This window comes from Taeniopygia guttata, chromosome 3 (assembly GCF_048771995.1).
Source record: "Taeniopygia guttata chromosome 3, bTaeGut7.mat, whole genome shotgun sequence".
Classification (NCBI taxonomy): domain Eukaryota; kingdom Metazoa; phylum Chordata; class Aves; order Passeriformes; family Estrildidae; genus Taeniopygia; species Taeniopygia guttata.
This window is the reverse complement of record NC_133027.1, coordinates 65,862,881-65,888,620: the sequence shown is the minus strand read 5'-3', so window position 1 is coordinate 65,888,620 and position 25,740 is coordinate 65,862,881. Positions and strand designations below refer to the sequence as shown.

Sequence of the window (25,740 nt, the reverse complement as noted above, 5' to 3'; positions counted from 1 at the left end):
AGGATTTGTTATTTCCAGTGATATGTATCTGCAGTTACAGCATTTGCAGCTTGCTTTGAAAACAACTCTGTCTTTGTTCAAATGTCTGGGCAGAGCAATCTCCCCATGCTGTCTGCCAGTGCAAGATGTAAAACGTGCTCTCCTGGCCCCAGATGGTCGCTTGACAGGGAGCACTGCCAAACTCTTACGGAGTTAGTAGGTGCTGAGGTGTATCCAGGCTCTCTGTGACTTGGTCAAGGAACTGTAGCAGGCAGCGTCACAGTGTAGCATGTATACGCACTATATTTCAAATGATAAGAGGGATTGATTAGACACTGAAAAGCACGCTCCATATTCTCTTGCACATCTAGTAATATGCCCATCAGTCTTTAAACCTGTACCATATGGAAATTTTCAGAATTTTATTCCATGAAGATGAAAGGAGATAGGTGTGCCAGCTGTTGAAGGACAACATTAGACTTGAAAGATGATTTTCCAAGTAACATTAGAAACCCTGCCATCCATGCAGCTTTGGTGACAATTAAATTGATGGAATAAGCTAGGTTTTTATGTGACAACAATAATAATATTGCATTACATTTATAAACTATGCTCCACTTCAGGCTCTCTAAACCAATTTGCAAGCAATTACTTTAAAATACTGCTGTGTGTATTGCTACCCATGTATTATAGATGGGAAAGAAATCACAGAAAGTGTCAAAATGCCTAGAGGTGTACAGCAAGTCTTGATCTAACTAGAAGTTGCATCCAAATCCCCTGAGTGCTAGTTCTCTCCTTTCATGAAAAGATTACACGTCTTTTCATGTCTCTGCTTTTTTCTTACAGATATTTTGTTTCTCTAAAGGCTTGACTCTGTACAGCCATCTTTCTACTTAAATAATTCTCTCCCTTCAATAATTCCTTATGTGTGAATATTATTCAGATAATGTGCAAAAACATGCGTAATATTTAATGAGTCCATACCAGTTAAAATTATTTGCCAAATTCTGCTTTCAGTGAAGTCGGTGAAAGTTTGAATATGGCATGAAATGAGACAGGCACAATATTATAAACTACAGGAAGCATAACATGGAGGATAAACAGTGGGTTGTTTTGTTTCTGGTATAGAGGAGAATCAAACATTTTATAAGGATATGTAGTCATAGGCAAAGAGGAAATGGCTTTAATCTGAAAGAGCGTAGGTTTAGATTAGATATTAAGAAGAAATCCTTTGCTGTGAGGGTGGTGGGGCACGGGAACATGTTACAGCATTTTTGAGAGAAAGAGGGCATGAATTGTGAAAGTTGAGCTACTCCAGGCTAGGCCTCAGATTGAGGCCTGGTGGGGCCCTCAAAGCCTCTGACGCAGTTAGAAATTCAGGGTTGTGGCGCAGGTAGAAAATAGTCTTAAAGTACTGTGGGGACCACGGGGGGTGAACTAGTATAGGTTTTATGGTGTAAAGTGTAGGCCGTTTTAAGGGAAAGGTAAACAATGTTAGCCTACCAATTAGAGTGTCTTTGTTTCTGTAAACTATGTGGAAGCTTATATAAACTACCACCTTATCTTGAATAAACGGAAAACGCTTGATGAACCACATTGGTTTGAACCTGCGTTTGTCTTGTCCAGCTTTCCGTTTTTCTGAGATTCCCTGGCTTTAAGTGGCGCCCGAACAGGGACTCAGGAGGCTCCGAAAAAGCTGCCAAATTACTTTTAGAGTAACGGGCAGTCAAGGTTGAGTCGCGCGACAGGAATTCAGGTCCAAATCGCCTCATGGTGACGGGACCGGGATCCCAAATTCACTTTTTGTGAACGGGGATCAGGTGGAACGGAGCAGAAGTCTCCAAACTCCGAATTGGGCCGTTTCCCAACGGGAGGAAAAAGACTCTTCGCATTGTTGTTTGCTTGCGAGAGTCCGTTGGAGCAGTGGGAAGACCTCGGCGTTCACAAAGGACCCGAACGGCGGGTGTGGACGTGGCCGGGGCCGGAGAGCTGGAGCGGGAGCTGCTGCCTTGCCGAAGAAAAGCGAGAGCGGAGCAGCCCGCGGAGACTGAGGTAAGCCGCGGAGACAGAGAGAGGGTGAAAAGTTCACCATGGATGGAGATTTACAGGCTTCAGTGCGGCTGCTCTTTCATATTCTCTCAAAGAGAGCTGAAAAAGTTAAAGAAGCCGATTTAGAACAGTTGGTCCTTTGGGCGAGAAGCAAAGGCAAGCTGCAAAAACCTTCGCTGATTTTTAGTAAAGTCGAATCTCAAGAGCTGGGGCAGCTGCTTTGGCACGCAGTGATAGAGGGCGGAGATGGGAGAGAAGCAGTGCTGGCCCCTCGCCCCCCCGCAGCAGCGGCGGCAGCGGCGAGCAACCCGGCGCGGCATGTCAATTGTAGCAGAAACAAGCGATCACAAAGCAAGATACAAAGGCAAGAAAAAGTTACAGAAAGCCCTTCCTCGTCCCTTGCGGAACGGGTTGGCAGAACTAAGGCAGAGCGGGGCCAGGCAGAGCGGGGCCAGGCAGAGCGGGGCCGGCCAGCACCGAGCCTGAGGCAGCCCCGGGGCGGAGCGGACTTCGGCCGAGAGACAGAAGGCTCCTTGTTGCTGAGCAACAGCGCGAGGAGGGAGACGGGCATTCCCCGGGGCTCGGCCGCGCTGGAGTCGGAGCAGGCGGGGCGCGGCCGCATCAGGAGCGTCTCCTCGCCCGTCCCCACAGTGACGCAGCAAGGACGGGAGCGAGACGGCGCCGCCCCCCTCATCTCCCCGCAGCACCCAGCAATGGCGGCGGAGACGCTGCACAGCCTGGTTGCCACGGTAACGACAACGCCGAGAGCAGCAGCGCCACCGATGGCGAGATGGCAACACTACAGCAAAAATTTCAACAGCATTTTTTTTTTCAACTCCTTGCAAGAGACAAAAGACGTAATGAAAAAGTATAGCAATACTGAGTGTTTTCCAAGAAACCAAGAGGGATGGACATTATGCAAATCAAAGTTATTTCAAATACAATGTGGATGAAAATTACTGTAAAACAAAAAAGGATAGAAATGTTAATAATTATTTAATTGCTAAAAATGTCTTTGAAAGCAAAGATTTGAGAAAAGTCAGTCAGATGGAATGTTGGCATTGAGTTCACAATTTCTGTTTTTGAGTTTTTATAGATAATAAGATAAATAATAATTGTCAAGTTTTTATGGATAATGATAAGTAGTGATTGTTACTAATGTTATATGAATGCTTGACAAGATTGTTTTAAACTATTTTAAACATTTTTTGTTAATAGGTTGATCATATAATGTAAGTTGTCTGATTTTTGTGATAAGAATTATTATTAAGATGTTAAGATATTGAGGTGTTGTTTTAATATTTACAGTCAGTTTTCATATGTTTTATTGGTTTTTTTTTTTAGGTGCTTGATTGTAAGATGTGTTTTTCAGGATCCTGTGTGTTTGATTTTTTAACTGCTCATGTGTTTTCTTTATTCAATTTTCTATGCAGCTGCAGTTCATCTTTTAAAAATTTATAGTCCAAGTTCTGGTTCAAGATTTCAGACTTCAAATTCTCAGATTTTTGAAGAAAAGGTTTGTTGTATTTAGAGAATTTTTGTCTTGAAACAAATTTTAGACAGGTTCAATCATTTGATGTTTTGATAAATTGTTAATAATAAGGTTTTTCACTTATAACTGTTATTTTTAAGACTTCTGTTTTAAACATATCCTCCAATTAGAGTTTGAGCTCTGGCCAGGCTCTGGCTCTACGTGGATGGTGTGATTGATTCCAGGTGTTTTCTGCATCAAAAAAGGTATTCAAGTCCTTTTGGCTTGACAATTTGACCATACAGGACAGCTGAGCCTCAAAGGAGGTTTTGGAGAGACATGATCCGGACATGTTTTATCCAAATCTCTGTTGTTTTAAGGTTTTTCAGCTGCTGCAGACTCTGGGATGACAGTTTGATAGTGTAGCACTTGGTAACTGTGATTTTATATGTAATATTGATTGTGTATTATTTGATTGATTTTTATTTGTTGTTAGTTTCTTTACTATATGCATTGTTTTGTTCTTAATGTTTTTCATGTTTATAACAAAGATGTTGATATTTCCATTTCTTCATGCAAGTTTTAGGGAACAGAATTGAGAGAGGACCCTCCAGTCCCTGTGGGGGTGTTGGGTTTGTTTGTGTTTTAACAGGTGCAGAATCAAAATGGATTTCAGTGAAGAATGTGGAACTTCTCAATTGCAAGAGGACACTGATCTCTCCACAAGTGGATCAGAGGATGCACAGCAAAAGTGAATTGTGCAAAGATTTGTGTTTCACCCACAGAAGATCGTGGGCTTTGAGTTTTTTCTTTATAAGTGTGTTTTTAATGATGTTATAGAATTTTTTTTTTTGCTAAGTTTTTAATAAGTTTTAGTAATGCCTGTGATTTTTCTGTTCATCTTGCCATTGTCTTTCAATGGCAAAAGAAAAAGAGGGAGGTCCCAACGGGGATCAACAGAAATTCTACTTGAGTGAGTGTTTTTACCCATCCAACTAAGAAGTCGTGTGATGGACAGGACAGATGCTCTTGCTGCATTGATACGAAAAGGCAGAAACAGAATTTTAAAAATAGATGAAACAGAAAAATAAGTTGAAATATCATAAGTGTGAAGTTAGATTTATCAGAAGTTAGTTTATTAGAAGTTATAGTTTATGTTTAGAATTAAGATTGTTTCTTTCATGTTAGACAGGGCATTCAAGAACCTGAGAAGAATGTGGTGGGCCTCAATGTTTTTATTTCGTACTTGTTTAATTTTTGGAGTCTTGTTGGGTCCCATGGCAGAGTTCAAGACTTGGACCTGAGCTCAAATAAGTTTAAATAGCACTCTGGGAGCGCAAGCTGTTGCATTTGTGCAAAACCTTAAATTTACTGATGGTAGTTTTCAAGAATTTGGTCTTTTGGGTTCTGTCCCAGGAAACTACTATTTGATATTTGGATCTTATGCTACCAAACCAACTCAAGAAAATGGAAAATTGACAGATGACAACACTTGATTGTCTCCCAGATCACCATTGTATTACAACTATTTAGAATATTGTAACAATTCGACTCCAAGAGGTAGTGCAGGAAAAACTGCCCCCAGGAACCTTCCTCATTTGTGGGGACCGAGCCTGGTCAGCAGTCCCTCAAAATGCTAGGGGAGGCCCATGTTATATCGGTAGGTTGATGCTTTTTGTTCCCACCATACATCAGGTTCTCGAATTGCCTCAGAAGACTCAACGAGCCAAACGCAGTGTTCTCCAAATGGACACTTCATTTGATAACTGGCTCAATTCTTCAGGTTTTTCTGGCTGGGTCAAAGACAGTGTGTGCAAAAATTAGTTCATTGAGCCTTCACTCCAGCCTGAGTAGCTCAAAAGAAAAAGAGGGAATTGTTACAGCATTTTTGAGAGAAAGAGGGCATGAATTGTGAAAGTTGAGCTACTCCAGGCTAGGCCTCAGATTGAGGCCTGGTGGGGCCCTCAAAGCCTCTGACGCAGTTAGAAATTCAGGGTTGTGGCGCAGGTAGAAAATAGTCTTAAAGTACTGTGGGGACCACGGGGGGTGAACTAGTATAGGTTTTATGGTGTAAAGTGTAGGCCGTTTTAAGGGAAAGGTAAACAATGTTAGCCTACCAATTAGAGTGTCTTTGTTTCTGTAAACTATGTGGAAGCTTATATAAACTACCACCTTATCTTGAATAAACGGAAAACGCTTGATGAACCACATTGGTTTGAACCTGCGTTTGTCTTGTCCAGCTTTCCGTTTTTCTGAGATTCCCTGGCTTTAGGAACAGGTTACCCAGAGAAGTTGTAGAGGTCCCATCCCTGTAACTTGGATGGGACTTTGAGCAACCTGGTCTAGTGAAAGCTGTCCCTGCCTATGGCTGGTGGGTTAGAACTGAATGATCTTTAAGGTCCCTTCCAACTCAAACCATCCCATGAATCCATGATAAGGGTCATGTATCCGAGTGAGTGAATAGACTAAACGTGTCCTCTAGCCAATGCCCTTAAGACAAGTACCAGAAAGCAAAATGAAATTAATTATATAAATGCTCTGGCAGCTGCCCTTGGCAGTTAAAACATTTTTTTTTCCCAGATCCTAGAGACAAGCACGAACAAGCCCCCAGAACTCAGATATTTACACAACTGCATATCACAACCAGATTTGCTAGTGTCTTGTCTTCCTAATGAGCTGATACAAGAATCCCAACTCTGATGCCCCAAACCTTAGGGAAGTAGGGGTTCACACCCAGATACAGGCTGAGTAATTCAAACCCAATAGTACCAAACATCCGTAAGAAATATTTTGTGCTAATGTACCTTTATCAGAATACTTTTCTTAGAAAAAAAAGCATACCTACTACCAAAGGTCTGTCTAAACTCAAAGGCTATTTCTTTTACAAGCCATTAATACCATTCAGGAGAAAACTAAAAAAGATGTTGAACGTGACCTATATCTTCAGACAGCTCCCTAATAACCAAGAGCTGTCAGACTTCTGAGATGAAGGTTGCATTCAAGCATTCAAACAGCTGAAAAGGTACCATCAGGGTCAATGCACAAGTTGTTTGTATGGAACATACTGGTCAAAGCAATTTAAAAGTGTATTCAGATTCATCCCCACCTCCCTCCAGCTCATTCTGGGAAAACAGAATTTAATTTTGATTTGGGTAAAAAAGTGGAATTTTTCAGCTTTGCTACAAAATTGGTAGAGATTTTTGTATTTAACAATATGACTGTGTCTGCATACAAATCAAAATGCAGTTTTCAGAGGAGCTCCTCGGCACAGTGTGAGAAGGGCGAGAAGTGTGTCAGCATGAGTGTGGGCTCAGCTCAGACTCTGCTTGAGTTCGTAGGAGGAAACAGAAACCTAACTGACAACAAAATTTTCCAAAGGGCTTTTTCCTAAATCAACCATTACAGTCATAAACGAGTCTCACCTAGAGGTGACTGCTGTGCTGTGCTGAGCTGATCATGGAGAGCTGGAGCAGAGCTGGGTGATAGACAAGTGCAGTACCACCGAGGAGCCTGCTCTGACACCAGGTCAGCATGGGGCTTCTGGCCCAGGATTTCACTGTCTCAACATCCTCATCTATTTGATTAGGACAGTATTTTCCTTTCTTACTATTGCCATCAAGAGTTAGCGCTTGCAGGATACTATGCAGTTCTCAGAAGAAAGGCTACTGCACTTTCTAATATGTTTTATAAAGGAAACAATGACATCCCTAAAGTAGATGACTGCTCTCAATGGTTTTTTTTTCTTTTCTCTCTAGATTTAAGGTCAGTTTTTTCTTAAATCACACTTACATGCTTCTGTTTCTCTGGCTGATAAAGCATCAGTCAAACAACTCTCAATGCAAAGTTTTTTTTCTAATTCCTCCTGAGCATGAAATATTATCTAAAAGAACATTTTCTTCTCCCACAAACAGCAAGTCAAAATAAGGTACTTAACATGCAGGAAGATTTTGGCTTATGATTTCTCTGCCAACATTTTGGAATTCTACACACACATAAAAGAACCACCTTATTTCCTAAACCTAACTTTCTATTGAAAATAGTCTTTTAAATGGAGTAATAACAGTCCCTTAAAAAAGGTGAAAAGAACAGGTGCTGATTTTTTTGTTTAAACTCCACTGGAAGATCTGTTAGGATCATAATGGTGATGAGTTTTAGTAGTGAAGGACAACACAAATAATTTTTTCCTATGGGAAGGAAGAAGCACTTGGCCACATCCCAGGGATTATGGGAGAAGAATTGAACAGCAGACTGTATTGGAAGGAAACATTCCATGGGTACTACTGAAATGAATCAAACTGTAATTAACGATCCCAGCAGTTTCAAAATACAGGTGCATGTGCTTTTGGGAATGAGAGGAGGATCAAATTACAAGCTTGTCACTTGACAAACTTGTTTTACCCTTCCAGTTATGCAAGCCAGTTGGTGACTCAGCAGCTATACAAGTCTGATCTCCAATGACAAGACAAATCTGTTCTGCAGCTGAGTCACTCAGAGTAGCTCTTTTCACACTGATAAGTTCAGCAGTCAGAGATGGTACAGAAAAGATTGTGGAGCCTTTATTACCTATATGAGATAGAATAAATATTTTATAGGAGAATAATCTGTAGCTCATCTTTACACAAGGAACCTACTGAATGGGGAAGAGAAAAGCTGTTATGGGATTACACTGACCAATGTTCATGGTCCTTTAACTAAAAGAGATTAGATTTTTTTTCTGATTTTTTTTTTCTGTTGTGTATTCATCCCTTACTAATAAAAATCACCTGACAACTTGCTGTAATTGCAAATGTAGTTGAGAATTAATTTGTCTTTGATTTTTCTTTCAAGGTTTGCAAATAATTTCCTACATGTTTGAGTGTGACAAGGTATCATGACAGCTACAGACAGTCACAGGTTCATGCACACATTGGCATGGGAATCTCTGCCCCAACCTGTTCTTTGAATACTGACTTTTTGCTGGCATGAATAATAAGCTTTCCATACCCTTTGGGCTTGAACCTTTTGAGGTGCCAAGTATGAATGACTGCTGCCCATGGTCTTAGCACTTGAAATACCTAACATAACTCTAAGTTCTTAAGTCTACTGGCAGAACTTCTAGACTGCATTTGGAGCTTAAAGTGAAGAACACACTGGATAGACTGCATTTCTCTGCCTGTTAAAAATATATCCCATTCATCCTGTTTAGAACCAGGTGTCTTTGCCCAGGGGTGAATATCACAAATAGCCACGAGAGCTGATGTAACAATAGCACCATGAGGCTGTGAACAGGGCCCCATTGGGTGAGCACAAACATTGTAGGAGAATGCCTTAGCCAAGAGGAGCTTGTTAAGTTACAAAAGGCTGAAAAAGATAGAGAAAAGGGAACGGATAGTTATGGTTTTCAAATGCTTGCATTTCATACTGAAGCCTTTTCCACAAATGGGCCGCAATACACAGCTGTATGTGAATACCAGATCACCTGTGCTCCACAACAGCTATTCTGAGAGACGTATCAGCCATGGTTGACTCGATCTACATACATCCTGTTGGGGCTCTAGATTACAACCTCGGTGCCTGCAGTTTTCATAGGGCTTTTCTTAAAGCCGCTTTTCTTAAAGCCTCTTTTCCTGCAATCACATATGTAAACATTTAAGCTCTAATCTTCTAAAATTAAGTACCTTCAAACATCATAAAAATAAATTATTTCAAACATTTATGGAGAAGAGCAAATTAAAAGTGAACTACAGAAGCTCAAAATGCGAAAAGAAAAAAAAAGAGAGCAAACTATGCTCTCATGCTACTTAAAAACAACAGCAAAAGAAATCACATCTTTGAAAGCTCACTTAAAAACATCCAGGTCTGGATTATTTTTATTCAAGTAGCTTTTGGGCTTTTGTTGATTTTGAGGTTTCTTAGTCTGCATGGTGCTGAGGAGGTGGGAAGAAATATTACAGTCTAAAGAGATAAAATCTTTTTGCTGTACTCCTTAAATGTTTGCTTTCCAAAATCAGCAATTCTCTTTCAAGCTCTCAAATCACATTCCAAAATGCATAGATGGGATGGTTATCATCATACATTACTAACATTGCCCAATCCTGACTGTAAATACCTTGCTTCCAGAGGCTTGTTCTTTGCCAAGTCTCTACACTCTGGGTTTATTTTTTATTTTGAGGATCTAGTAATTTAAGGAATTTTCATCTTGAGATTAATAAGAAATTCCCAACAATGAAACCAGCAATCAAAAAGACTAAGAGTTGTGATTTGAACATATTATTTGTCTACGGTGCTTGGTGTTGTGAAGAATTATGTTCTAGTTGCGTTAACAGCAATACTTTGATAAAGCTGAAGGTGAGATATGTTGCATCATTTTATTAGTGAGAGCTTTACTTTCACAGGAAATACAAGAGGGTTATGTACATTTTTTTTTATTTCAAATTAGGAAGTTCCCAACCCAGGTTGAGAAACAATGGGATTATATAGCAGCCTTTCAGTACCTAAAGGGGACTTACAAGAAGGCTGGAGAGGGACTTTTTAGCAGGGTGTGTAGTGATAGGACAAGGGGAAAAGGCCTTAAACTGAAGAAGGCTGAATTTAAACTTGATTCTATAATTCTGTGGTGAACAGTGTGCCATTTCCTAGAGATGCATGGAAGGGGCAGTTATCTCTTCCACCTGCAGTGATACTAATATTCTAAATATCCATTCCTGCCCCCTCTCTCCTTTGCTGTTTGTCCCACGAGCAATCCACTGTCTGAAATTTCACAACATGAATTAGTACAACACACACCAAATAGGCAAGCTGATGACTCACTAATATCAATGGCTCTATGGTTCTCCTGCTCTTATTTTTTACTTTCATGAACTGACTTGCTGTGCAGTAACAGATGAGCTGCCCTTGTGCACAATACAGATGATGGATTTTTTTTGTCTAGATAAGGGTGATGACACCAATGTCCTCTGTGCTTACTGCAGAGAAGGAGGTGAAATGATGAATACTTGTGATGGGGAAAGCTGGAGAGAGAGAAGGCTGGCTACAGATAGACTTCTCTGTACAGAACACTTTTAAGCACTGTTCTAAAGAAATCAGTATTTTTAAAACATGATAATTATGTGGCAGATAAAAAAAGAAACAGCTGCATTAAGCATCCTCAAATCAGACTTAAAAAAAAAGGAAAGTCACTTCCTCTGTTCTTACTCTTTCTTGCACACAGAAAACATACAGTAATATGATACACAGAACTACTCAATGACCAAATCAATTTCTTTTAATTTAAATTTGTGTACATTTCTAATATTCAAAATGTTGGCCTATTTGAAGATGTACCTTTCATCACTGCTACTTTTCTATACCTTATTGAACACAATTAATAACTGTATTAGCTGTAGCACTTTATCTGGAGTGAATGAAGAAAAGAAATGCAAAGAAAATGGGCAGAATACAGCTGCTTCTCGGAGAGTGCCGTAGTCTTCCCCAGTTTTGTTGTGTTTATTCTTATTACTTCATTTGATTTCCAAATGCATGACAAGAACAAACCTTTTGCATTACAAAAACATATATGGACAGAATTTCAATTCACCTGGCAGACTATTACTGGCTCTGTTTTTAGCCTGAATAGGTAACTAATCACATCACTGGCCAGGCTTTTATTTTCTAAGTTATGGCTTTGGAATAAAGAACTTCCCCTAAGCAGAAAGCGAGAGCTGCCTCTACCAGACCTCTGCTGTGCTCCATCTCCCTCCACACCACATTCATCAGATCACCACATTATTTCAGTGTCTCATCTGTAAGCACTGTGCTAGTGACCCCTACTGCCTTTCTGCTTTTAGGGTGCTCCTGTGCCTGGCTAGGAAGTTCTCAGTGGCACCTAAATTAAGCTAATTCAATTGTGCTGTGCACCTAAGGCACACAGCTGTTATTCAGCCCCATACAGGAGATGTAGAGCATCACAGTGATACTCAGAAGCAACTGATGGAGTGTGAAGCTCCAAGGCCCAGTCTCTGTGATCCATAAGCTGCTCCTAAGTAAGACACTGTTAGTGCAGGTCATAGATCTCCTCAGTATGACAATTCTTCAGGAGTGAATTTCTCCAGATGCAGTCTGATTCAAGATAATGTGATTATCTTTACATTAATACAGAGCAGCATAAAGTGTATGCCTTCAGTGGTAGGACACACAGTATTTCTTCTTTCCTGATTTTTTTTTTTTACTCCACATTCTTCTCTGATCTTCTCTGCTTTGGCAGAGAATCAGCCATACAACCCTAAAACAGCTTTCAGATTTTGGAGTATTTACACTCTATAAATGAAAGCAATAACAAAGAAAAACATAGTTTTAATAGTGAAAGAAAGTTTGAAACTTAACCATGCTTGTAAGGACTGTGTTTCCTCTGTCCCAGAAGCAGCCCAAAGGCTGCTATGAGATAGCAGCAAAATCATGATTCTCACTACAAGGAAAAGAAAGAAATCAGGGGAGTTTACATAAAACAAGGTGGAAGAAGAGGCTTGATTGTGAAAAATGTTTTTTACGGGATCTTTGACAAAAGCAGCAAAATTGTCTTCCACTTCTTAAACGGCCAAAATAAGGGCTTTTTGAGGCTGATAATGTTCATAATGTTCATATAATAACATTTGAGAAACTATATCACAGTTCATGTGATAGAATCAGAAGTCTGAAAAAAAAACCCCAAATATGCAATTAGAAAAACATAGCTTTTCCAGCCTAAAATTGCTAAGTGGCAATGTGACCTCTGCAAATAATGATCTAAGAACCCTGTTTTAGCAGAAGCAACATATTTTTAACTAAATATATACTTTTAAAAAATCACATGCCACATACACAATGGGTTCTTATCATTATTGAAATTCCACACCATTCTTGCTAGGCTAATGCAATCTTAAAATTTTTTTCATCACTGTATTTGTAGGATAAATCAATATAGTGAAGAATAGAGGAATTTCTGGGAGAGAAAAAAAAAGGCATGCCTCCCCATTTTATCATCTTTCTGGGTGTGTATTGGTTTTATCTATTAGGATCGTCACATCCCCTTGTTTGCAGGGTATTTATGTCTCCACACTTCCACCCAAAGAGTCTGTAGGGAATTCAAAAATTTGGTTGTATCTTGTACTGGGCAGCCACTGATAATGTCTTTCTTGGTCCAGCAGCCCCCTCTACCCTTTTTACTCTACATTTCAGAGGTGCAACCAACCACTCCGTTTTATGGAAGAAGAATTTTGGCAGGTCCAACCCTGACACCCAGTGGCCTCTACTGTTCCAGCTCTTACAGCCTCCTAGGGTCTCCACCTATTGAAACCTGGCTTGAAGGGATACAGTGTTACTCTCCAAACAGATAATTTCAGCACTAAAATCAGCACATTTATGTGATTTCCATAAGTAAGCATCCATTATTGTATATTCTGATAATTATATTCAATGGTATTCAGTACAAAAACCTCAACATATCTGAAAATGCTGCTTTTTCAGGAATCCTAGTCATACAAGCATATTACCACTGAGCAATAATCCTCTCCCTATATATATGCATCTCCTTTCCCCCACTCATTTATATTCCTAAACTTGAAATGAAAGTGCCCTAGCGTAGGCATTCATTTTGTACAAAATGGACCAAACAAGAAAAAGAAGGCCCAACAACATATTTTATTTTTATAAAGAACAAGAAATGAAGAGAAAGTGAATATAATTGAATATAATTCTTGAAAGATAGCAGATGGAACTTTTTCGTTTTAGATTAAAATTGAAGTTAAGTAATTACTTGTAGATAATTGTGGTTTGCCTGTCAGCTGGAAATTTTACTACCTGTTTTTTCTTCCTTAAATTGGTAAGCTTGTCTGGCAGTCTCAGAGGTTCTTGACCAAAGCCAATATAGAGTGAAGTTTTGGTGTGCTTTCCCAGAGTTCTGGATGCCTGAATGCAGCATTTTAATCTGGCCCAGTAACAAACTTGCTGAAAATTTCAGATTTACACTTCTCAGTCAAGTTTGGATTTTTTGTTGTTTGTTTGGTTTTGGTTGGTTGGGCTTTTATTGTTGTTGTTTCATTGCTTTGGTTGGCTGGGGATTTGTTGTGGTTTATTTTGGTTTTGTTTTTAGTTTGTTTTTGTTTTTTTTTTTCATGAGAACTATTACACCTGTTTAATTTAATGCAGTTATTACTCCTAGAAATTGCAACATTGACAAGAGATAGATAAGCTTCTGGGAATTTTTCTACTCCAAAGGCTATTTTAATCAATTCACCTCCTGGTTTAGAGTTTCCAAGAGGATAACTTCCAAACAGCTGTGAGGGCAGACCTGTGTGTCACTGTGTTGGCATGGAACATCTATTAAAAGCTAGCATTCTTCTTGCTATCCCACTCTTTAAAAAATGCCATTTAAAAAATAAATGAAAGCTCTTCCTTTTTGAGAATATGTCCTTTTTTGTCTTTCTGTAAGCCAGCATACATAGAAACTCCTAAAGTGTTGTGTTTGTTTATTTTTCCTGTCCTGGTCTCTCTGAAAGCAACCCCAGAATGCAACTGCTATATCCAGCTGTGCAATCTGCTTCCAGCTAAATAAGCCTTGGTAGCAATGACTCAACAGATCCTCATAAAAATAACAAAAATAAAAAATTATAGTCCTCACTTAGCTCTTTGCACAGAAGGGTAAGGACACTTCAGAATGTTGTTTTTACATTGCTTTATATGGCCTTGGTTTTATAAGACACTCACTTTTAAACAAGGGGCATAGAATCATCTGTGTTTTCACACAATATTTCTGTGGATTTCTTTTTGACTACAGGGCATTTACAAGGACAGGAAGAAATAGCTCAGTCCTATTGAAAAATTTTTGGCAATGTGTCTTTCCTATTTTAAAACAAATAATTAAAAACATTACAAGCATATGAAAGCATGAATCATTTCACACATTTTAAACTTAACATTATGTAAGCTCTTGAACAGAGGTGGAAAAAAACCGTTTTGATGGATGATAACATGTATTTCAAGCTTGAGTTTGACCAAAAGAAGATAGGCAACACAAGTTATATTTTCTGTGGCTTTTATATCTGCTTGTGAGTTTAACATTCAGATAAAATACTAGCCACACTGTAAAAAATATTTTTCAACATTAGTATTTAATTTTGACTTGAATCCCCTGACTCTGCTCAGCCCATCTGGGGAAGATAAACTCAGCTCTTCAACTTACAAAGGAACAGGGATGGGACATACAGAACTTTCCTCAGCTATATGTAGCAGAAGTAACCTCACCAAACTTCTTATTTTGGGAGGACCTGCAAATACTGTGTGCCCTCCTCAGCCCTTCTCTATGTGAACTTGGGTGAGAGTGACCATAGCAAGTGGTGCATTGCCCTCTCACCAAGCTAAGGGCTAACGAAAAGGGGTGTTGGGCTGCTCTTGGCACCTCCTGGATGGTTTTGTGGTAGCTTTTTCTTTCTCCGGAGCCAGACTTCCCATGTCGCTTCTTTGGGAAGCAACCCTGAGCTGCGGTTCATACAGAGGCAGTGTCGGGATGGGATGAAGCTGTGCCCCGAAGCGTGAGCCCCGGGTTCTGCTTTCCTGTTTCCTGACACCTGCTGCCAGGAGGGACTTTGATGTTGTTCCCCGTGTTCCACTACGTGGGCATTTCGTAGCCAGATTTGACAGTGCAGGTCCCTTGGATTCCAGCCGAATGGATCACTATCAAAGCCGTATCTTTGCTTTGCAAACTGACGGGAGGCTCGAGGCTATACATCGAGGCTCAGCTGAGCATCTGCCTCAGTCTGAGGCGCCTAAACCCTCACGTACGTGCTTTAGAATAACCCTGTGTTACAGATGGCGGCCCAGCCTTCTAACTACATCTGCTTACTATGGCTTAGCCAACTGACGCGATCGGACCGAGAAGACACTATTTCATTACGACATCAATATTTACTTATGCCGAGGCCCGCCCCCCCGGGCGGGGCGGACAGAAGACTACAGCTCCCGGCAGGCTCTTCCCGGCGTGCTCCCTTCGGGCACTGCGGCAGGAACAGCGGCGGGAAGCGCTGCTGCGCCCGCCGGAAAGCGTCCCGGCCCCCGGAGCCGTCCCGCCGCCCAGGCCCGTTTGTGCCGCCCAGACCGCTCCCCGCCGCCCAGGCCGGTCCCCGCCGCCCAGGCCCGTCCGTGCCGCCCAGGCTGGTCCCCGCCGCCCAGGCCGGTCCCCGCCGCCCAGGCCGCTCCCCGCGCTCCGCCATCCCGCGCTCCGCCCGCCTGCCCGCCGCGCCATGACGGACCGCTACACCATCCACAGCCAGCTGGAGCACCTGCAGTCCAAGTACATCGGCACGGGGCACGCCGACACCACCAAGTGGGAGTGGCTGGTGAACCAGCACCGCGACTCGTACTGCTCCTACATGGGCCACTTCGACCTGCTCAACTACTTCGCCATCGCCGAGAACGAGAGCAAGGCGCGCGTCCGCTTCAACCTGATGGAGAAGATGCTGCAGCCCTGCGGGCCGCCCGCCGACAAGCCCGACGAGTCCTGACCCTCCGTCCTCCTGGTCCCGGCCCTCTCCCGTTGTGGTTCCCGCGAAGGACTGACCGGGAGAAGCCTCGCAAAATGCCTGCCTCCGGACTCTGACTGTTCGCCTTTTTTCAAGTGGAATATAATAAAGCTTCCTGGGCATTCCTAATGTTTGGTTTGGTAGTTTCCTAGTACGAGCTTTTTGTTCCCGCAGGAGTGCTGGTGCTTGGTATTGGGCGTTTCAGTGCAACCATCCGAGGTGAAAGCATCGGATACCCCTAGACAGCATTTCTCCGACCGGGCGGATGGATGCTTGCTTACAAAGCTCAGTTTTGTGGGGAGAGAGGGGAACTTTGTTGGTACTCAAAGGGTTTGATGTCTTGGTAATAGTGTTATATGGGGTGGTTTGTGGTGTAGCATAAGCCAGTTCCTCTAGTACTTAAGAATTCCAAAATGGCTTTTCTTTAAACAATTTTCTTACCTCATTTTCCTCTTTCCAGTACCTCTGAGCTTTTCAAACCTTGATTCTTTCTGATACAAATTAGCTATTTTTTCGCCTTATGCTTTCTAGTAACCTAGCATTCAAGTTTTTCCTACCTTACATCAAATAAAGATACTAGTATTGTGTTGGGCTCTATTAATATGGAATAAGAATATAAGGGTTACTCACTACTGCTTCGAAGTAAAATGCTCCGAGCTGACACAGTCTTGGATCACATTGCATGCCAAACAGATGCTGATTCTGATTTGTCACTTAAAATAGGCTTTCTATTCACTTACAGTAAAAATAAATTTTGGGTTCTCATAGATGGAAAGACCTCAGCCCCAAGTGAGATATGTTCTTGGAGAAATAAAATATTCTCATTTCTGTTATGTTTTTTTGTATTAACATTGGAGGGGAAAGTCCAGCATTTTGTGGTCCTATTAAGAAATTATGCAAGCTTGTCAGTGATTATTTTCTGAAATCAGTGATCTCAAGTCAGTACATCCATCTTCTGAAGAATTCAGAGATAGCATTTTTCAGACTTTGTTGTGTGTATTAAGATGAGGACATGGATAAAGCGGTCGGAAAACATTTTGCCTTCAAGTTTTTTTGGGGAACTACTTCAGTTCACAGTAAATGACGGGGGATATGTAGAAAACTGGTTTTCAATCTGCCTGCAAGCTAGTGCAGGTAATTTGAAGAACATCTGTTCCTCACATACTGGGCAACATGGCTGAAAGTTTTCTGTAAGTTGCATTCAAGCATTTAAGCACAGGCATGCAAGGCAGTCTTGCAGTGATTGCACAAAATTTGCATCTCATTAAAGCAAGTTCCCCTCTCATTTTAACAGTTCCTATTAAAAGTCTGCTCTATTACCAAATCTTAGAACCTTGCCTTCCATAAAGCACCTCCTCAGCTGGCAGCCAGCGGGCAGTTGGTGTGTGCAACAGTGGGTGACAAAGGAACTTGAGCCTTAGTACTGGGCCTTTGCAGATGGAAAAGTTGGGCTGAAGATAGCAGGTGCTTTTGTAGTGGCTTGCAGGCTGAACTTACAATGTTTTGTGAAGTCTTGAATCTCCTACAATAAGGACAAACAGAAACCATGCATTTTAATCACTCCTGCATAAATTAGAACTTGAACTATTTCACAGGAGATTTCCCTTAAGATAAACTAACAGTTAGCTCTATCTGTGGATATTATCAGCACATTTTAAAATGTGAGCAACAAATATGTGACACATAAGTAAAGATTAATGCTCTTTTGCAGGCCAACTCTTTGCTGTAAAGGCCAAACAACCCTCAGGAACAAGTCAAGATTTACGTGGTGAACGAACTTGCTACGTCTTCTCACTATACTTGCTTAGATCCCAGTTTGGCACATACCTCTGTTTTAGCATGGTTGAAAGATGTTTTTGGAGTGTCTGTACTAAGTAATGATTATGAAACATTATAAACACTTCCTTAAGAAAATGAGAAAATGAAAGGAAAACTATAATTCATAAGAATTATAGCTAAATTTGAAGTGAATTGGGAGACACTGAAGAGTTTGTTTCTGTACTATGGTATTTTTCCTAAACCCCAGAGCATTTAAAAAAACCAACAAAGGCAGTGATCTTTTACATTTTATTACTGAAAAGGGTAAAACCTACAAAGAACAGAGTTAATTACCTGCCCTATCGGGATGCATCTGATTTTTATCTCTATCCTGATAGAACGATAACAGATACTATTTATAAATTTGCTTTATATTTGCATTATGTTCTTTTTGCATCCAAGCAATATGGCTTTTAATGAAAAAACAGGTGGATGCTTTAAAAAGCTGATAAAAGCTTTCCAATAGAAAAAAGTCATTAGCTTTTTCCAGTGAGGTAATTCTAAGGTTCCAAGTGTGTATTGCACCTTATTTTCACAATGGGTGAATAGAACAGCATGGGAATCCTAGCACAATACCATCACTCTATTGCTTGGAATACCCTGATCTTTTTTTATTTTCTGATTTATCAGAATGGGAGCAGTACAGTAGTTAACATTTGCACAGAGCAGCGATTGCACTAATGAGCTGTTTTCTGCAAACTGAAACTTGGGCCTGTTCTTTCATTTTAGTCATGTTCAGCATAAAACTCAGCTGCTTTTTAAGATAATTTCTACATTATAAACTTTTATAGATGATAACATTTATAGTCTGTTTTAGCATCAAGATTTTGCTTCAGCACATGAGATAATTCCTTTTAAAAGCTGAGCTATTTGAAGCAATGTTGCAGGTAACCACTGCAAAGCAACACTGACTTTTCCCCTCTTCACCAGAAATCAATCAATGCAAAACCAGCACAACTGGTTTCTGAATTCTCGGAGCTCCATTGGTTCTGTGATGTTGTGCCACTAATTCCATAAACTTCTTGTAGTAAAATTAAAAGAAAATCCACAAACATCATCCTTCCCCTCCCCTCACAAGACCTATTTGGTTTCATGGTACACAAAGAGGTTGTTTTTTGGTTGTTAAAATTTAATACTGTAGTATTTAATTTTAGTACTGTTGTTATAATACATCCATAAATGCATGCTCTTTCTACTGCCCTGGTGCTAGCTTAATTGCCCCAAAGGACTTAGTTACTTTTAAAATGGATTAAACTGGCACATTAGACAATCTTGTTTGAAAATCCTATTAATGTTCCTTTATTCCTTGTCTATTTGCCATTTTCCTTCTATATTCATCTCTCTGTTCATTTAATTAGTTATGATTTAGGAGTGTAATGCAGTTCAGTGTATTCTTTGTTGCCTTTTGAAACTGAACCATCATTCTATGCTATCATGAAGAAATGTGTAAGGATGCTGACATACCTGAATGCTTCTGACTACGCTAAAAATAGACCTAGAATAACATTTTTTCCTGGGTTCAGAACTTCACCATTTTTCATTCTCATTTTCATACCAATTTAGTAATTAATTTTGTTGGAAAAACCAATATATGAAAAACAAAATATGTTGGACTTCCCCTTGTAGCATGTACCAGAACAGTCTCTGACACAATTACTTCATAATTGGAATGTACTTTAAAATCCCCATCAAATGGCTGGAATTGTCCACCTCAGATGCATCTACTTAGACAAAGTGATTTTTGTGAAAAATAAATTTAGTCCAAATAATTGATATCCTGATCATGGGTGAATGACAGTTCAAAGTTCTTGTAAGGTGCAAAAAAAAATATCCATTTTGAGGATTTTGAGGTGATATATGTGAAATTAGAATTTTAAAGCAGAATCAGAATTAAACATGACCACAGTGCACAACTAAGCAGACATCAGGTGGCATAAGCAAACAAGTTTTGTGTTTCCTCATGCTTGAGTAGTACATAAACAATGTTTTCATACAGCATTAAACAAATTTGAATCTGCTTTCTAGTTTTTTTTAAAAGGGAAATCCTAATAGTTACTAGCCTAACAATTTTCCCGTCATGTATCATCACCTACACTTGATCCTCAGATTTTTAGTATGTGTCACAGACTGAAAATTTATTATTTTGAGTAGTCTGAGCTATAGAATTAATGGAGAAGCCAGGGATATTTAGAGGAGGGAGAATGTTTTTGTTAAATGTAGTTTTCCAAAAACAAGCAGTGAGCTTCTAACATCTAAGATAAAATTAGTTAAAATTAGTTAAAATTGAAGCATATTTCTTCACATACTAACTTTTCCAGTGATAGCATGGCCCCAGTGTTTAAGTATTCATCTTAACTTTACTGTTCTGATAAGATTTCCTGCAGAGACAAGAAATGTTAGGAACATGGTGACTTGGACAGTTACAGTCCTAGTAACATTGGAATAAAAAGTCAAGGAAGAAAATAAAGCAGCCTCTTTCATCCCGTGTCAGTCCATGTTTGTGGGGGAAGGGAAGCTAAAGGGGGCTTATAAGAAACAGGGATGAACTGAAAATCAGGGTCTGTTATGACTGAACAATGGTTTTAAACCAAAATTAGGTAGATTCAGACCAGGTTTAAGGAAGAAATTTTTTACTATGAGAATGGCAAAACACTGGAACAAGTTTCTCAGAGAGGTCGTAGATGCTCCGACCTTGGAAGGGTTCAAGGCTAGGCTGGATGGGGCTCTGAGCAGCCTGGTGTAGGTGAAGATGTCCTTGCTCATTGCAGGAGGGTTGGACTAGATGACCTTTAAAGGTCACTTCCAACGCAAATCACTTTCTGATTCTTTGATTCTTATGTGTGTGGAAAAAAAATCTTGTCTATCAAAGTGTCATAGTTCATACCTTTCAAGCTGAGCAAAATAAAGAGTACTCTGTTTTGCTCTGGAAAGGATCAAAGCTGTTGCTAAGGTTGTGGAAGTGCTCTCAGTATGTCTCTCATGTCTTTCCAGTTCAGGCCATGTGACAATGTTACTTTTTATCTGTAAAACCCACAGGCTTTCATGTCATTGTGCTGAAGGATACAGCTTTTTTTTCGAATGTCCTTCTGCTAGATCACTGTCAAGACAACATTGCATCTAAAACATTCAGGCCTTTAGCTGTTACTTCTCTGATGTCCATTTCTTAGAAAAACCATAGTGTGAAACTAATAAAACAAGTTAAAAATACTGAGGATGAAAGCTTATGTGGCACCTGCCCCTGCTTACCTCTTTTGTGGAAATCATCTTCACATTATAAGACTCAGGCAGATTCAGTGCAGATTCAGTACTTTATATTTTAAAAACCTAAGAGTGTGTTTGGTATTATCAGACCACTGTTTGTGATGGTTGAAGATATGGCAATAACTGGGAGAGCAAAGCTCACTGCTTCACCTGCAACTGCTCCACAGTGCCTTTTTGGGGCTACTTTCTGCTCTTGGGACTGGACTCTGCAAGGTACCACTGGGTCAGACTTGGCTGAGCAGGGCCTCCTTGGGCTATCCTGAGAGTGTGGCAGACTGGGAAAGTGGTCTGTGCTTTGGGAGAGCTTTGGGACTTTGCTGGGCCTTCATACACGTGTTGTTTAAAGAAGTAGATTCTGCTTTTCATTGCTTGTTAAAAAGTTTTCCTTGTAAGACACTGATTCTAAGTCAGATATCTGCATACAAATCTGTGAGCTCTGCTGCTGGCCTGGGTTGGGCCTGGGACATTGCAGTGAGGCAAGGCTTTGGCAAACAGCTCCCCCAATGCTCCACTTTGTGATTTTATTCCCAGTATTTTGATTGCTTGTTTATGATGAGGAATTAAAGGAAAGAGACTATCCATATGCTCATCAAACAAGTCACAGGAAGCAAGTAGTTCTGTAGGATCTCAGCAGCAGGATGATTTTCTGGGTGGAAAGTGAAGACTTTGCAGAGCAGTGCATGCTCACAGGCTGACCCTATAAAGCTTTGCTCCCTTGCAAGCTGGGATTTACCAACCTGCTGAGCAGAGCACTTGAACATTCAGTCTGTCAGTCACCCTGGCCTGGATTCTATCCAGCTTTCACCATCTCATCTGGAGATTCTCATTGAATCACAGTGTTTAACCACTTAGTGTCTCTCTGGGTCAGGTCTTTAGCTGACTTTTCGTCTCTGCTGAGTAAGGTTTCTACCCTGCCAGGTACTTTGCAAGCAAGGGAGGAGCCCCAGTAAGGCCTACAATCTAGTCAGAAGAAATGTGTATGTGAAGCCCAGTGTAAAAGAGGATCCCTAGGAAAGCTGATGGAATAACGTCCAGTGACATCTCTTTCTAGATGCATACCAAAGTTTTGTGGCTGTGAGCTGCAGAACATGGGCCTCATCCTTTCAAGAGCATCACTCTGAGATGCTGGTGCCTCTCAGAATATGAAGCATGGTGCAGATGAGACAGTGAAAAGACGAACATAAAACACTGAAAATTAGTTGAAGCAACATTTCTAACACATGCACTGGTAAGACTGCCAGCACCAGCAGAAAGGTGGGCCGAAGTCAGCAGTGTACAAGAACTGTATTATCTGTTGGACATGATGTATGTTTTCTAGGAAATGAGGCAGCAGCATTGAGGGATCTCAGTGCTTAGTAATTCTTAGAGAAAGGGATTTATCCTTCATGCTGCCCTTATGGCAGTTAGCTCTAAGCCTTTTGCTGAAAGCTTATCTACCCCCCCCCCCCCCCCCCCCCACTTCTCCAAGGATGTTACCACAAAAGCTAATGTCATGAACCAGGAACAAAGCATTTTTCTTGGCAAAGCTGAGCAGGGAGCTTCAGGCATTGTCTACACAAAGAAAATAAGGGAAGATGTGAATGCAAAGTAAAATGCCTGTTCCTGGCTGTCACTTGTGAGGATGGTCTTTTCGTGCAGTAAAGATAACTTAAACTGAAGATAAGAGCTGAAGAACAAGTTACTTGTGGTAAAGTGACAGTGAAGACATACCTGCTGTGCTGTAGATAAGTGGCCATTGCACATCCTTTCTTTAGGGTCAAATATGGGATCTTCTTCCTCTTTCTTGGAGGAACTCTCCTTGCATCACTGAGGCACTATAAGGAAAAAACAGGGCAGAAAAAACTCCCTCTGGCAGTTTCCCCGAAGGAGGTAAATAGCGTGCTGCAAGTTCAAACCCTGAGTTCCCGGGCTGCAAATTCCATGCCTTTGGCATGAGCCATTAAGGGAATCAGTTGCAGTAACTCAGGGTAAGTTTCTCCTGCAGAAGGGTAGAAGTGCCTTGACAGACTGGAGAGCAAAGGGCTGCAGAGAATTTACCAGAGCTCTGTGACTGTGTCCCAAAGCACAGGGAATGGCAGCCAAGACAGCAGGGTGTAGTCCAACAGCGCTGTGACCATCTGTGGGTCTCCCCCATCTGTGTGAACAGAAGCACTGTATAAAATCAAAAAGGTTAAATGAAAAGATCTTCTGCCAAGGGAAACCTCTTTAGTCTTGTGAACAGCTTTCTTTTCTAATGTGTTAACTCCAACTCCAAATCACATAATGGTAAGAGATGGTTCTTGCCCCTTATAAGAAATGCTTATGTTCCAGATAGAAGAGCTGTTTCAGATGCTTGAGGAGGATGAAATATGAGTCTGCTCAGTCAGTTGGAGAGAATTTTACTCTGAAGTTTGAAAATGGCACAATCTCAAGTTTAGTTCTGGAAATACCCTAACACTTAGGCATTTTCAAGGCAGGATAAATCATATACATGAAAGAAAAGCTTTCAGGGTTTCTGGGCTTCCCTCTTAGGATAGCAAAGATGACATCCAATTTTTACTTAATCTGTCAAGATGGCTTTGCAGCCAAACATAGCTCAGTAATGAGTAAACTCTAGGCTGGTAGTTGTATATATAAATAATCTCAGTGGATTTCTGGAACTGGTCCTCATTACTTGTTTGCTGTACTTGTACCTTAAAGTATAGGAATTTACACAGTACACAAGCTCCCATCCTGGGCATCTCCTCTTTTGCCTCAGAAAAAGATTATTTTCCTAGTTTGGCCAGAAAATTTGTGCATCCATTTTCCATGCTCTCACTCAGAATAAAGGCACGACAAAGACTAGGACTGAAGACATTATTAATTTATGTAATACTTGCATTAAGATAGTCCTCAGTCATGTTGGGGATTGTTAGAATTGTATTATTTCACTACAGTCAAGCACCCAAATGTTTGGGTTTTTTGATTCTGAGAGAGAGCAGGTCAGTGGGTTTGTTCTTGCCTTTAGTCTGAGCACTGCCTGGCAATGCAAGGGAAGCAGCACTCGGGAAAGGCTCGGGGCTGCTCAGGTGAGTACTGAGGCCTCAGGGGCTCCATCCTGGGCACATCTGTCCTGTCCCCACCCATCCCATTCCAAAATCCCCTGTGCCTGGACTGGGCTAGGCCAAGCCCACAGGAGCCTGGACCAGGACAGAGAATTTGCTCTGCTTTGCTTTGCATTCACCTGTAGATACCCTTTTCATCTGGTTGAGTCTGGAGCTAAGTTTGGCAAGGGAGTCTGCTTTGAACCCTGTGACTCAACAAGAGGCTCTCCCTTATTCCCTGTACCCCTCACCCTTTCTTATCCTTACCCTTGCCCCTGTCTCTGCATAGATAATATTTGGGTTGAGTTCACTTTTGATTTGATTTGATTGATTTCAGATTTCAGATTTCAGTTTGCTTTTTCTCTGCGCACTTTTATCATCTAGCAATCTGTAGAGCAAACCTTGCCAATGAACTCTATCATGCTTTCTCTTTTACCTGTTTTTACTGATGAGAAATTTTGAGGATTTTAATATGATGCATTTGCTACCTTCTTCGTAACAGCCATACCTGGTACTTGTCACTAAGAGATAGTTTGCAAAAAATACCAACCTTCAATTGTGTGATACTTAGGTGTGATATGGAAATTGCTCAGATAAAGGGACAATTAAAAATCACTATTCTGGAGTTAAGAATGTTCCATATAGAAAGCTACTGTAAGCCAAGGTTTGATATGCTGATCTGAAGAAGACTTTTTTTCCCCATGTTACTTCTTGTGAGGGCCTATGTCTTACACTTCTTCTGATGTACATCCCATAGTGCATAATATGATCTGCTGATTAAGCTGTTCCTGAGGTTTATAGTCACACATTCATTACAGCTAAAGATGTGGCAGTTTATATTCCAGTCTCATTGTCACACATATATTTTTTTCTGTTTCCTGACAGTAAAATTTTTTTTTACAATATTTGGGCTTTACTCGTCATTGCAAAGGCAATGGAAGTCAGGAGCAGCTAAGGAATCCAGCCTGGGAACCTGTACAGATACGAAATAATAGGATGAGTTTTGTCTATACTTTGGTGTCCATGAAACAGACAAAGAAAAGAAAGCATACTCCAAACGCAACACACCCTGCCCAAAAGCAGAGAAAAGTTTGAAGTTCCTATTCTGCCAGAAGAAGATAAGCAAGACTTTTGAAAAAGAAGGAATAGTAATTATTGATGCATGGAGTATTTTAATGGATTCAAAAGCACATTCTCACTGTGTTCACCTTATTTTTCAGTTGCAGGGGCTTCTCTTTATTTTTCCCTTTATTTGGTATGTATGGGAAGTAGAAAGGGACATGAACAAAGATGGGATATTGTAGTGTACATGTAGCAAATTCGTAGATGTCAGATGTATTCTGAAAATCTTGCAGGAATTCTAGAATGATGAACAATAGATCAAGGTTTTTGTCACAGCCTAACTTTCAACAAAAGGTAAAATCTGTCACATCTGTCACATGCAGGGACAGCCTCTAGGTGTCACTTGAGTATACAAAGTAGGAACAAGGTTTGGGATTGGATAACTAAGAGCTTTCAAGCTACAGTGCTATTTTGGTAGAAGTTAAATGTTTAACTGATTATTTTCTCATGATAGCAAAATATAATCAAG

The 25,740-nt window shown here is 40.6% G+C and overlaps 1 protein-coding gene across 1 annotated transcript; it reads left to right on the top strand.

Moving 5' to 3' along the window:
- The first annotated feature begins 15,500 nt into the window (after nucleotides 1–15,500).
- On the top strand, nucleotides 15,501–16,137 carry SF3B5 (splicing factor 3b subunit 5). The gene has a single exon (XM_002197182.7). It carries the CDS (start codon nucleotides 15,730–15,732, stop codon nucleotides 15,988–15,990), a length of 261 nt encoding a protein of 86 aa, XP_002197218.1. The 5' UTR covers nucleotides 15,501–15,729; the 3' UTR covers nucleotides 15,991–16,137.
- The last annotated feature ends 9,603 nt before the right edge of the window (nucleotides 16,138–25,740 follow it).